Source organism: Ambystoma mexicanum, chromosome 2p (assembly GCF_040938575.1).
Source record: "Ambystoma mexicanum isolate Mex_15411 chromosome 2p, UKY_AmexF1_1, whole genome shotgun sequence".
NCBI classification, from domain to species: domain Eukaryota; kingdom Metazoa; phylum Chordata; class Amphibia; order Caudata; family Ambystomatidae; genus Ambystoma; species Ambystoma mexicanum.
This window is the reverse complement of record NC_090923.1, coordinates 1,460,719,912-1,460,733,550: the sequence shown is the minus strand read 5'-3', so window position 1 is coordinate 1,460,733,550 and position 13,639 is coordinate 1,460,719,912. Positions and strand designations below refer to the sequence as shown.

General features: G+C 47.9%; 1 protein-coding gene across 6 annotated transcripts in view; it reads left to right on the top strand.

The window, feature by feature from the left end:
• Positions 1-13,639, top strand: part of FANCA (FA complementation group A) — a 3,206,914-nt gene that overhangs the window by 1,476,338 nt on the left and 1,716,937 nt on the right. For all 6 annotated transcript variants that reach the window (XM_069646037.1, XM_069646039.1, XM_069646038.1 and 3 more), the window contains one exon: positions 6,159-6,235. In XM_069646037.1, coding sequence (XP_069502138.1) covers positions 6,159-6,235 — 77 coding nt within the window. The remainder of the gene's footprint in view (positions 1-6,158; positions 6,236-13,639) is intronic.

The following is a 13,639-nucleotide window of genomic DNA, read 5'->3' as shown; positions in this document are numbered from 1 at the left end:
GAGTGTGGGATGGAGTCGGTATTTCGCAATAGCTGTGGAAAGGAAAGGGGCCCTCAGGGGCCACTTTGTGCGTAAAATTGGGCTCCTGTGCTAGGGGCCTCCGTTGGGGTAAGGACTACTCACCGGTCCCTGATGCAGGCAGACCCAAACTTCGGCAGTACAGTCCACTTCGCTGGCAGGTTCGAATGCGGCAATCAGGGCGTCTCGACACCATGTAGGCTCTGAGATACAGCAGGGATTCCCAAACAGGACAGTGGCAATTTATCCACTCCGGGTGGAGGAATCGGCCCAATTCCACTGCAGCAGGCTTCAGGGGCAAGGGGGTCACAAATGCAGCGAACTTGCACATGTCGTTGCCACAGCAGGGCAACACGGTAACCGCGTTTGCTCCGGTCCGGGCGCACTCGTCTCACTTCAGACCTGGGAATGCCAAGTGTACGAAATTCGGTGTGAGGGTGCCGTGGACACAGAGTAAGCAGTATACCAAGTTTTGAGGGCCTCCTCAAAACAACAGCGGTAACAGAGCAAACATCCCGTGTAAGCTGGTCAGCCCACTGGTTGAGTAGGGACACTTCCGAAGAGGCTTACTTGCGGGGTTTGTTGAAGGTGCCGAGAATAGTTGATCCCACTATTCCAATGGGTCGAAGCATCTTCGCAGACCTTCTAGGACGATCAGATGCAGAGAGGTCCCACGGGACGACAGCGGGCTCAAGGTGCCAAACCTTCCAGCGGTTCCTCGACTCGGCTTCTTGTTGCAGGATACTTGGCTCCTTATCCTTTGTTCGTGTGAACTCAGGAGATTGTCATGGTAGTGGTGTTTTCAGCCTCCTCTTTACCAAAGTTCCCTTTGCGTAAAAACGGAGGGGACCAAATGGGAGATCTGCTCACAAACACTCACACCATACGTGGACCAATCATGGACCACGGTGGTCCCAGGCATTCAGGACACTCCAGACTCTCTGGCACCCAGGATGTGTATTGGGAAAAGACAGTCCAGCCCACATCCTGGAGGCACACACACAAGGCATGCAGAAGCCCGCGAAAGCATTGGGTTTTGCGGGAAAGTGCGTAACCAAATTAGGACTGACCTGAGTCGGCTCGGCCTGGGGGAGGTGAAGGGGCAAGATGGCCAAAGGACAGCACAAAGAACCTCGTGGCATGGCCATTATGGAGCCAGGCCACCTATTTGTGCGAAGCGCGGTTTATGTGGCAAGAAAGGGTTAAAAATGCATGAAAACGATAGCTGCCACCAGTCCTATCCATGACAGATCTGCACGGTTCATAAAATGTCCAGCGAGAGTTTCTAGGGCCTTTGGAATGACTAGAGACCCCAAGGGTGTTGTAAAGTAAGTTACATTGCACACTTGTTGCATGTTGCACAAAAGCCGCAACATGAGATAAGGACTAAGGCAAACAAAGTCTCCAAGTACTGACTGTCTTAAGGGCATGTCAGTTTCCCCATAAACAGTGAGCGAAAGCCCAGAGGTGTGCAACTGAGGGCTGTGCTTGTCTGGCAAATTCTAGATCAGGGTGTAAAACAGCAGCAAAACGTTTGGGGGTTGACACATGAAGGGAAAATTACATTCAAATATGAAATCATTCCTAACACCCATGTTTTCAGCATGGTGCAAGGCGGTTCACTCGTTCAAAGTGTTCATTCTGTCTTCTGCGGCGGCACGAGGATACAGTTCAATCTTTGCAGTTCAGGACCTTCTGGGTCGAAGCCTCTTTATTTGTTTTTGCACACCAGGCCCTTTTGAGTCTAGAGACTAACAAGTAGTAAACATTCTTTTTCTTTCAAATGTATTCAAAGCTAGGTGTTCACCCTGTATACCCTCTTCTGGGCTCAGATCCCTTTTAAACCAATGTTCAGAGAATTCTTTCTCGGGTGACTCACGGTTCACCCCGGATGCCCCTCTGTCGGGCTCAGATCCCTTTCTTGCAGTCAATTAGTCTCCCTCAGCTGAGCTCAGACCAATTGTGATTTACCTGTACTATTGAAGACTTTTGAACGTGCACAGGATTTAGCTTGACACGTTGCATGATCACTTCACTTTCGTTACTCCTTTTTCTCACACTCGGCATCAATTGGATACCTGACAGGGATTTTCAAATGAGCGCCCATGTGGCACCAGACCACTCTCTGTATGGTATTTTGTGTTGGCCTCCCAAAGTTCAAAATGTGAAGTTCAACTATTCCAATTTTATTCACGTTGCTCTTTGCAAACGCCTCACACACTGTTCTCTTTGTGCAATGTTGCCGCTTGCAACCTTGGTTCAAAACACAAGCTGGTTTGATATCATTCTCTCCGGCTCACCAGCTGTGCTGTCTTTTTTGGCACTGCTTTGTTGTAGGAGCCAAGGACAGTGCCACAGCGGCAATCGTTCCTCCCCGCCTTGGTTATTGACGCGGGAGAGCCCCAGGTGCCTCCGACACACTGTGCAGATTTGATCAGCCTTATTTCCTGGTCTTCGGTTTCTCACTATCCAAGGCTCACAAAAATAAGTCTTTAGAAGTCAAGGGTACTCCCCCCCCCTCCCCCCTCCTTGCGACTCTCTCTGGTCTCGTCGTCTTTCTCCTTATATTAAAGTGTTATCTTAGAACTGCTGTTTCCTTGTGTGCTTTGCCTCGCTCAGAGTATGCTTTCGTGCTCTGCCTTTTATCTGTATGGGGAAGTGGGATGGAAGTCAGGTGTGTGTAGTAATCCGTAATTGCCTGATCTTGGCTGATATGATATATGTTATGATATGGCATTTATAACGCGCCTATACACAAGTGTTTCAAGACGCGACGAGGCAAGGGAGGGGGAACAGAGGGAAGACAGACAACGATCCTTCTAGGCCAGGTGTCATTCAGATTGCGCAAGTGCATGGGAAGGGGAAGGAGGAGAAGTGCGGGGGGCAAGGGGGAGAGGACAGTGCAGTGCATGGGGTAAGAAAATAAATAACAATAAGTAAAAGTACGGCCAGCAGGTGGCAAGTGCAAGGGTAAGTGCAGACATCAGGTGTCAAGTGCTGGTGGTGGGACCGCAGGGATACAGAAAACAGCCCCCGAGTGCGGGGGTTGCCAGCAAGCTATGCAGGAGTGCGACTGGCGGGGGAGGGACCTGGGCCCAAGATCAGAGGGTGGCCAGGTAACCGGTGCAGTTTCAGTGTCAGCCATGAGGTCAGCAAGGGAGAGAAAGAGAAAAGGCAGAAGCAAAGCGAAAGGTTGATTGAGGTGCTTTCGGAACCGAAGATGATTCTCCTAAATTTCAGGGAGGCTGCTCCAGAGGGAGGCCCCAGCCGAAGAAAGAGATCTACCACCAACTTGTTGCTGGGAGAAGTGACTGACCCTTAAGGAGTTTGAGGCAGATGAGCGAAGAGCTTGAGAAGGAAGGTATTTAGGAAGAGAGAGTTGAAGGTATTGAGGTCCCAGGCCCCAGAAGGCCTTGTGGACGATGCAGAGGGTTTTGAAATTAATCTTCGCAGCCGCTGGGAGCCAGTGCAGAGATTTCAGTCCTGGAGAGATTCGATCCCTGGGCTTGAGGCCATGGACAAGTCTCGCAGTCCTGCTCTGGATAAGTTCCAGAGGGTGGAGAGTAGAAGCAGGCAGATTTAGAAAGAGGATGTTGCAATAGTCCAGCCTAGAGAAAACCAGAGCTCTGGAGACAGTGAGCTTCTGGGGGAAGGAGAGGAAAGGAAGAATACCCGTGAGGAGGTGCAGCTGGTAGTGTGACTTCTTAGAGACATCAGAGATGTGAGAAGAGAAGGAGAGTGTAGAGGTGAAGATGGACCGAGGTTTTTAGCCTTGCAGGTGGGATCAGCAGGAGGGCCAAGATGTCCATGGTATTGGGATATGTCAGGTATACGACTCTGGTGTTAGTCCGTTGTCGCTCACGGTGAACTGTCCGTGAGAAAGTGTTGTTTCGGAAAGGAGGGTGGGGGGGTTGAATTTCTAGGTATCCTACCTGGTAGGATGGGGAAAAGGTGTTATTGGGAAGGGGATACAGCGTCTCATCCTCCAGTGTCCCACTTCCACTCCCTGAGGACCCCTCATCCAGGTGATCCTCCCGCACTGGTCCACCCCCAGGAACTGGATCCAAAAGCAATGGGCGTGTCCTGGCCACCTGGATGACAGATCCCCGGGGACTAGCGGGTGAGACGCCTTCAGGTTTCCCACACTACCCAGACAAAGTCAGCCTTACCCAATAATCTTTACACCTTTCCAAGCACCTCACAGAAGGATCATCCTTGCTCCTTGTCCGAGTCCCTTCATACCCTGAGGTCTGTCCCCACGTCAAGGTCATCCCTACTGAGAATCTCATTCATACTTTAAAGGCCATCCCTTCCCTAAATCCTGTGCCCCACTCGAGGACTGTTGCACTCCTAGGCCCATCCTCACCAGAAAGTCAACCCTTCACTGAAGTCGATCCCTATCCATGCACCTCACTAGGTGTAGAACTAAGAAACTATTGAAAAGGCTGGTTCAATTAAACTAATTCCTGCTGCATTTCGCTCTTGGAAAAACACAACCGAAAATGTGCAAATATTTAGCTTCTCTTCTTTTGGTATTGCAAATAATGACACATCCACAAAAGGTATATAACACTTTGAGAGACTAGAGGGAATATTTTTCTGGACCTCTTTAAGACAATCCGCAACACATCAAAAAACTAGTATAAACCACACTAATGGTTAAAGGGTCCCTTGCTTCTCTAGTACCTTTTTCTGACTCACTTATGCATGCTGTTTAGTTCATTATATCACAACATATTAATTCCAAACAGTTTTTTAATCAAAAATATCAATTTATTTACTCTCAATAAAAACATCACTAAAACATACAATCACAATTTCTTATAATACAGATTATTGCACATTTTCTCTATTTTTGGCCTCATTGACCACGAAACAAAGACCTACATAACACTCTGCTATGTAATACCTATTTTTACTCACAAATAGTTCATCAATAGAGGACAGACTTTTCAGTTCTTTGTTTTTTATGTCCTCTCATTTCTTCACTGGGTGCTCGAATATCCCCACTTTAGATGTTCTATTCATTCATACTCATGTCATCCATGCATCCTCTCATTCTACAATCCACACTACCCAACATGTTTCTTTCCTATATCGATTTACACAATTCAAGGAAATTCTTCAGGGGTTAATTTTCATATAGCAACAGTCTGTTATGTAGTGGCCATTTGGTCTTCTTGTGTTCTTTTAAACTTCTTGGTCGGAACTCATGTGTTCCACTGGCGTCTATTTCCTTTCTGAGCCAGACTTCCAAAAAACGGTATCCGTTTATTTACATTGGTAAGTAAGTCTCGCTGATACAATGTTCAAGTTCACGCACCACTCCAACTCTCCACATAGCTTTTTGTAGTCTATCCTGGGTGAATTTATGACCTGATTTACTGAGGGAAAGCAGCAGTATCTTATGCAAACAGGGTTTCATAGGTTTGCAAATGAGACATGGTTAATTTAGGATTTATTCATGATAGGTGCTCAAGAGCATACAGGGAGCATAGCAGTCTAGCAGACATTATGTAGTTTATGATTAGAGATACACTTCAATGGGAAATCTTTGCATATGCACATGGTAAACCGTTTGTCATATGGGATGAACAATCATATCCTCTACATTTAGGAATCTAGGTCTGTTAGCTCTGCTAATGTTTTTCTGTTTCTTTTGGATACAATTTCTGTCATAGGTCCCCATATATGGAATCCTCCTCAGATGCTATTCTGTGGGCTGAAAAATGCCATGGCCATGGATATTTTGGCCACACTGTCCCTCACTGCTTTAGGATGAATAGAGCAACAGATCCCACTGTGTCCTGGTCCTCACCCAGACACGCGGGGTGCTGGTAGGAAATTGACCTTTGTCTGTCACATTACAGGAAGAGACAGTCCCTATTTCTCTTCCAGACTGCAGCTGAGTTAGATTTCAAGGTGAGTCTGTGAGGACAATCTTTCTATTATTCAAGAAAAACAATACAGAAGTGAAGTCATTTGTTTTATTTGTGTGTCTGGGATTATGGTTGTGAATCTTGTTTGGGAGATAGGTGCAACATTTTTGGCTCTGAGAGAAGGCAAGTTTGCACACTTATTGAAGTGATTATTCTATCTCTGTCAGATCTGATAAAATACCTGCATTCTATCTCTCTCAGATCTGATAAAATACCCGCAAATGTGTACTCTGGATATCTGCAGGCCTGCCTCCAAGAAAAGCAAAGACTTATACAAGGTAATGATATTGCAGATTAATTTATTGTGGAAACTGAAAAGGTTTATTGATTAGAACAGTTCTATTTAGATCTTCATGCCCAGAATTTCTTGGGTTGGTTTACAAAGGGTATAGGTGCTCTCTATCAACATTGATTAATCTCTTTGTCCGATTTGTTTTAATATGCCTGTTAACCTTTCTGCCTGAAAAATCTGTCTTCCACCTTTGGGATATTCAGGATGTCACGCTCTTACTTCCCATCTCTGGTGTTCTCCTGTAAGGATGCCACAAGCCCCCTGCACAGACCTAAGGGTGTATGTGGGGATGAGCCTTGGGGCTGGTAGTTATGAGGAATGCCACAGGATCCTGTATCAACACTCATAGATTCTGCAACATGTACTTATTTCACGGTGGCTTGGATTAAGGTCTTTTCCCAGCATTGGCATTAGGAAGGAAGGGGCACAGTAGTGCCAAAGCATGATAGAAACAAATGCGTGGGTGATGGCATTCTCGCCTAGAAGTCTGGCATGGAAAGGGACCCAGAACATATTGCGACGAATCCTGCAATGTCGTTACTTCTCCATGAGGGGGAGCCCCTTCCCATGAGGCCAGGGAGGTAAGGCTGCTACCAGACAGTCCCCCTGGGAGAGGTGCTCAGCGGAATGATCTCCCCCTCTGAGGATCATGGAGATCATCTTGGAAGAATGAAGTATTCCAGACCTCCACCCATCTTCTACATATTCCCTGTCCCATGCCACACACCTCAGTATCACACTCTCCAATGTATGTCTGTGATGTTGATGAGACAGCTGTCACTAAGATTAGGAAGAGTAGGGAGGACTTGACTATGACTTCCTTAAGAAATACTGAGATGAGGGGATACAGAGCCATCACGATTCCCCATTGGAACCTAAATGAGCGGTCTAGATGCCATAACACATAGCAAATAAAGGCAGAGGAAAGACCTAACTTGTTGTCGGAAACTGCCAGGAGGAACTGCGAGCTGGGAGGGTATCCAGTGCAGAGAAGAGGTGAGGTTTCTGTCTGAGACGCTAGAAGAGGAACCGAGGCGTCCCTACGCGGTCCGATGCACGCAGGCTGACTGGAGAACTGGAGAAATGGAGGTCCTTACGCAGGAAGCTACCGGACATTGCGGTCGTTCAGAGACGCGCAGCCTGCACAGAACGAAACACTGCTGAGCTGCTGCAAGTGCTGCGGAAGCCATAGGAGAGCGAGAGAAAAACGGAAAGGTGCCTAAAGTGCTCGAGACTGCCTAATGAGGCACCACAGAGATCCAGAAGATACATCGGCTGTTTGGGTCAGAGAAGGGGGCCAGAGAAGCCTTAAACTAAGGGGCTGAATCCCATATATAACAGAGGAATACCTTAAATAAGAATACCTGACAGGAGACTAAACCAGGTCTATCGGGAATGAAATGCAAAGAAGAGAGTAGGGTCTGGGACCCACACGCCAAGAAGTAGAGCATCAATAGTCATCTTTGTGGCAGTACCTGGCAGGGTATTGAACCAGGTCTGCCAAAACAAATCACCGAAGGAAGTGTGATACAGGTCTGCGACCCACATCAACCGGGATATATGAGAAAGGCCAGGGGAAGGGAGTCATTCCCCCTGGCTTAGTGTGAGGAAAAATACTGAGAGCCTGAAACCTTGAGAAGGGAGGCATTCTCCAGGAATCCATCAATGAAGAAGCTTCTCTGGGCAATAAGGGATGTTGATGTTTGAACCGGAACTTTACCTTTTGAGTTTGAATGGAGAACTTAACTGCTTTTTTACATTTCAGCCTGGAATTTGGTTTCGTGCCTTTGAAAGAGATCTAGCTCTGGGGAATGGAGTTATTCCTGTATGTGTGTATATTATGTAGTTATGGTCAAGTTGCTAAACCCATAGGAAGACCACTTTTTCAGCAGCTTATAACTTCGCTCCCCCTGAGGAATCCTCACCAAACTTTGCAAAAAAAAAGTACATGGCCGGTTCTGAAATTTTTTGGCAAGTTGGGTGAAGTTTCGTGCAGGGGTGGGGGGGGTTATAACGGGGGCCCCAAACATTTTTTTTTCTTCCATAGACTGAATGGGCGAAAACTTTGTGCACGGCTAGAGCCTGAACAGCTAGACGGATTTGCACCAGGAGCGGGGGCTTAGGTCAGAAAACATGCTTTTGTGTGTTTGGTGGAAATCCGAGCAGTACTTTTGTTGCAAAGAGCTGAAATGTACATCTAAAAAAAATAGTGATATCTGGCTCCGCTCCGCTGACCCATTTCCGTGTTCACTCCGCGGACAGAAGTGTCATTGGCTTGCAGTACGCCCTGCTGTCAGCGAACTTTGGACGCGACTGGTGGTTGGCTGGAGGGAAGCGTGCTGTGCTTGAACGTTTTTGATAAACACTGCCATGGTGTATCAGAGGATAGTGCAGTGCCGAAAGGGACTGACAAACATAATGTACGGCATGTGGTGGTGGGAAGAGGGGATGGAAAGGGTGGGGGAGAGAGAAGTGGTTCCTCCGAGATATGTGATTATAAGGTGGACGAAGACGGTTGTGTGCCTGCAGTATCCGTACGTACTGCGCCAATTCGCCGGTCTCTGCACAGGCGACTACCATGTGTGGTGAATGCAGGCAGCCTTCGTGACGGCACAATAGCTCGTGTAGCGACCTCTTACCATGCTGACTGGTGGTAGCTGAATAGCAGACGGGGAGTGCATTGCAAAACGTATATGGGTATGGGTGCTGGAGGCTGTAGATTCTGCTAACTGTTATGTTTGTAGATTCTGCTAACTGTTGCATGTTTCCATGCAGAGCTGTTTTATGGTGCAGAGGTTGGGTAGCACTGACTGTGGCTGTGATACGTGTGTGAAGTGTGGTACTTGGGCACATGTTGCCATGCATGGCTGCATTATGTTGCTGTGCGTGTGGGCAAGGCCTAGTCTATTGGGTGCATGGCCAAAGGCCGTAGGCCGTGCACCCAAAAGCCAAGGCCTTCCCTACACCCATTGCAGTTTTGACTGCATCTCTCAGAGGGTGATCAGCTTTACAGAATGGTTGTGGAGCACATTTGAGACTTGAAAGAGCACCAGAAGTCAGCTGATATGCATATACTGTTGGTTGGTTAGGTTGGCAGTAACACCATCGTATGTGAATGAAAGTAGGTGGGGCTGCCGGAGGCTGTGTTAAGTTTGTAGATTCTGCTAAAAGATGCATCTTTCTATACCTACCTGTATAACGGTTCAGAGGTTGGGTAGGCGTGCCGGTGGCTGTGGTATGTGTGTTGATTGTGGTACTTGGTGACATGTTGCCATGCATGGCTGGATTACGTTGCGGTGGGTGTGGCCAAGGCCTAGACTATTGGGTGCATGGCAAAAGGCTATAGGCCGTAGGCCATGCACCCAAAAGCCAAGGCCTTCACCACACCCACTGCAGCTTTGCAGTTTTGACTGCATCTCTCGGAGGGTGGTCACCTTTACAGAATGGTTGTGGAGCACATTTTACTCTGCATAGAGCACCAGAAGTGTGTTGACATGCATATATTGTTGGTTCCATGTGTTACGCTCACCTGACTCCCACGGAGGCGCTGGCCTGGTTTGCGCTGCTGTGACCTCTTCTAAGGTGATGCGCAGGGTTCGGAAGACGGACTGGACCGGGCCCCCAAATCTGGCTTGTCTGGCTCGCAGAAGTATCCTTCTGTAGGTGAAAATAGGGGATTAACTGTCTGCGGGGTAATGCAATCGGCCTCCCACTTTCCCCTCTTACCCTCCTCGAAACCCTTCTGTGATTCCTCGTAGCGTCTCACCTTAGGGTCTGGAAGGACGAGCTCTCCATCCTGCTTCTGATGCAGGGGCGCGTTGGTATCCAGTTACTTCACTGGATTTTCGGATTGATGAGAACCAAACTTGCTTGGCTTCCAGGTAAGTTTTTTGATAAGAGGTTCCCCTTGTGTCCATGCATTAATGTACTAATGCTAGTGTCTTTTTCCCCATAGGGGCCGGGGTACGGAATGCCGGGGAACAGGCACCGACCCGAGATGAGAGGTGAAATCCTTGTAGAAATCAGGTAAGTCTTTAATGAGCGTTTTTTGGTAATGTCTTTTCATTCGCTCATTAACGCTGATGTCTCTTTTTCCCCTTAGGGGCCGGGGTCCGGAAATGCCAGGATGCGGCGCGGACCCGAAATGAAGAGGGAAATGAATCAACAGGTAAGGCTTAACATGGAGATTTAGCTTTCCTTATTCCCTTCTCTCTCTCACCTTTTGTTCTGGTCTTTTTCTCCCTGGGGGCTGGGGCGTGACTGCGAATCTGGATGATCGCTGCTGAACATGGAGGCGCCCTGTAAAGGTGAGTGGAATGCAGCGCTGCAGCGATCGACGCGATGAGCTTTTAAATAAGTTTTCCTTTTCAGGATTGTCGGCGAGATGTCTCCGGGATGCGGATTTAGCAGGTAAGGACTTTTCCTTCTTCTGTTCTCTTCTTCTCTTCCTTTGCAGGTGATCCAGGATGCTGGCAGGCGTGGCAGAAGTCAGGATGCAGGAGCAGACACGGTGAGCGTCCAGCTGCTAGATGCAGAACAACGCGAAGCACGTGTGGCTGTTCGGATGGGGTTTAAATAGCCTTGGAAGAAGTTCCAGGTATGTATCCTTCCTCCAATCAGGTATGTATCCTTCCCTGACCACGTCCAGATGGTGAATTAATCCCACAGGTAAAGTAGTTCCTTTCAGGCCTCAAGGAGGCCGGGATCCTGCAGCATGGTCTGCATCAGGTAAGTGCACCCAAGCACTCCCATAATGAGCCTGGCGCCATAGGCGCCAGGACACTGTCCAAAGGGCCCCTATGTGGGGTTGCTGGGTCCTTCCTTGGGGACTGGATGTCCGCTTTCGTGGACGCAGGGCTTGAACCGGCTCCCCGGGAGCGGGCATCATGACACCATGGTTGCAGTCATTGTTAGAACCTCCTATGGTTTTCGGTGTAAGGCTGGAGATTGTGCAGTGGAAAGTCTTGCAGTGTGCCCACTGGGTGCGGTGTTGGAACACTGTCAGTATAGAAGAGGGTAGGGTTGAAGTGAATCTTCTATGTGCTTGGATATTCTGGTTTCTGTAGCTTCCTGGGAGTAGGCCCAATGGTGTGAAGATTGTGTGGTTTGGTTGCCTGTGACATAATACTTTGTGAATGGAAGTGGGTAGGGGTGACGGAGGCAGTGGTATTTTTGTAGAATCTGCTAACTGTTACATGTTTGCATGCATCGCTGTGTTATGGTGCTGAGGTTGGGTAGAAGTGCCGGTGCTTATGTTATGTTTGTGGATTGTGGTTTCTGGCCACATGTTCACATGCATGGCTCCATTATGTTGTGATGGGTGTGGGCAAACAGTAGACTCTTGTGTGCATGGCCAAAGGTGTGATGGGTGCCACTCTGGATGATTTTGGATGCTGGGATGCAGTCACAACTGCATTGCTGCGGTGCGTGTGGCCAAGACCTAGACTATTGGGTGCATAGCCAAAGGCCGTAGGCCATGCACCCAAAAGCCAAGGCCTGCACCACACCGAGAAAAATCAGACACAAAGAAGAAAGGCTTTGAGGTGCTTCTTGAACCGGCGATGAAAGTTTCAGGGAGGCTGTTGCAGAGGCAGGCCCAAGCCGAAAAAAGACATCTACCACCAACTGGTTGTTTGCAGAAGCGACAGACCCTGAGGGAGTTGTAGGAGGATGAGGGAAGAGCTCAAACAGGGAGATATATATAGGAAGTGAGAGTTGAATGTATTGAGGTCTCAGGGCCCAGAAGGCCTTGTGCATAATGCAGAGGGTTTTAGCCTTATTCCACGCAGCCTGTGGGAGCTATTGCAGACATTTCAGTGCAGGAGAGATACCATCTCTGGGCTTGAGGCCAAGGCCAATTCGCGCAGTCCTCTTCTGGATGAGTGGCAGAGGGCGGAGAGTAGAAGCGGGCAGATTTAAAAAGAGCCTGTTTCAATAGTCCTGCCTAGATGGAAGCACAGCTGTGCAGACAGTGAGCTTTTGGGAACTTGCTTTAGCTTGGTAAGATACATTCAGTGCTGCTTTTGGTGGCATATTTCTACAATTTATGGAGGAGATGGATTAGTGGGGAAAACAATTTGTAGCATTGTAGGAAGGAAAGCAGAGAGTTCCTGTTTCAATATCACAATGTATGATGAGGATATATGAAAATGTTGCAAGCACATACCATTGAAGTGCCACTTGATGGTAGGGGATGGGGAAAAGAACAGTATGCTTTTAAAGAATGTAATGGATGCTCAGTGGCAGATACTGTGCGCAGAGGCACTTATAACACAGTTGTACACATACTGCAGAAAAAGTTTTCATACCTCCATTTTCTGGTGATGGGTGCTCATGTGGACGAATGTGGATGCACAAATCATGCAATCTTTTACTGAACTTTCTACTTGACATGCTTTAGAATGACAGGACACTTGCAGACTGAATTTGTAACGGTACATATGAAGTGTTGTGCAGAACTGCCAGTGTTAGATGCTAACGTCTTGGATGGCATTGGTGGATGTGTGTGTGACTATTTACATGTACCCAATGAGGTAGTGGTGGACAAAAAATTGTGGAAAGGGAAGAAGGACTGCTCCTGCTTTAGTGGGGCGCGGGCCTCATGGTACTTTGGGAAGTGCATGTGCCACATTCTGCGCTTCTCACCATGCATGCCAACGGAAATGGGACTTTGGGGATTGTCCAGTCGGGTACTGTGTGTGTGGTTCACAGAAAGGGGCGGTCATACTGTTGTACATTACTCTGCGTAGTGAGGCTGGCTCACATGGTGAAACGCATTGTGTTGACTTTGGGTGATGCCTTTGTGATAGATCTGCACAAGTATGCCCTGGAAAGACACTTTGATGGCAATTTCGGTTTGGAAGGAGTGGCCGCATTGTGTTGCGCTGTCTATGACTGCAGTTTCGCCGATATACATGCACTTTGCAGAGACCTGGCCACTTTTGCTACTGTCTATGTTATCGTCATGCACTATGGAGGTATGCATATGGGTTACGTGGCTTGTTTAGGTTTGTTCCGTCGACTGAAGAAGTTGCTGAATCTAGTAAAGAGGCTTTTTTCCACTGCCAAGGTGCGTTTCTCATCCATAAAACCAAGAAGAGTATTCGACAATGCTCATGGAAGTTGTTCCGAGAGAGAGGTTGGAAGGTGTCTCATCAACAGAAGCATGTATACTTTTTTGTCCGCTGGTGGGATGTTCTTCTGCATCAATGACCTCATTAGTTGTGTAAATGCAGAATTTTACCAAGCAAATGGCATTTATTTGTCGCCCATTGGTAATGCTGGTTTGCTTTGCCCGTCTACAGGATGCGGTGAAGAGTTTACTGTAACAATGTGAGCACAAGAAAACACAAAATCAAATAAAAACCGGTTTCTGGATGTGGTGTGTACG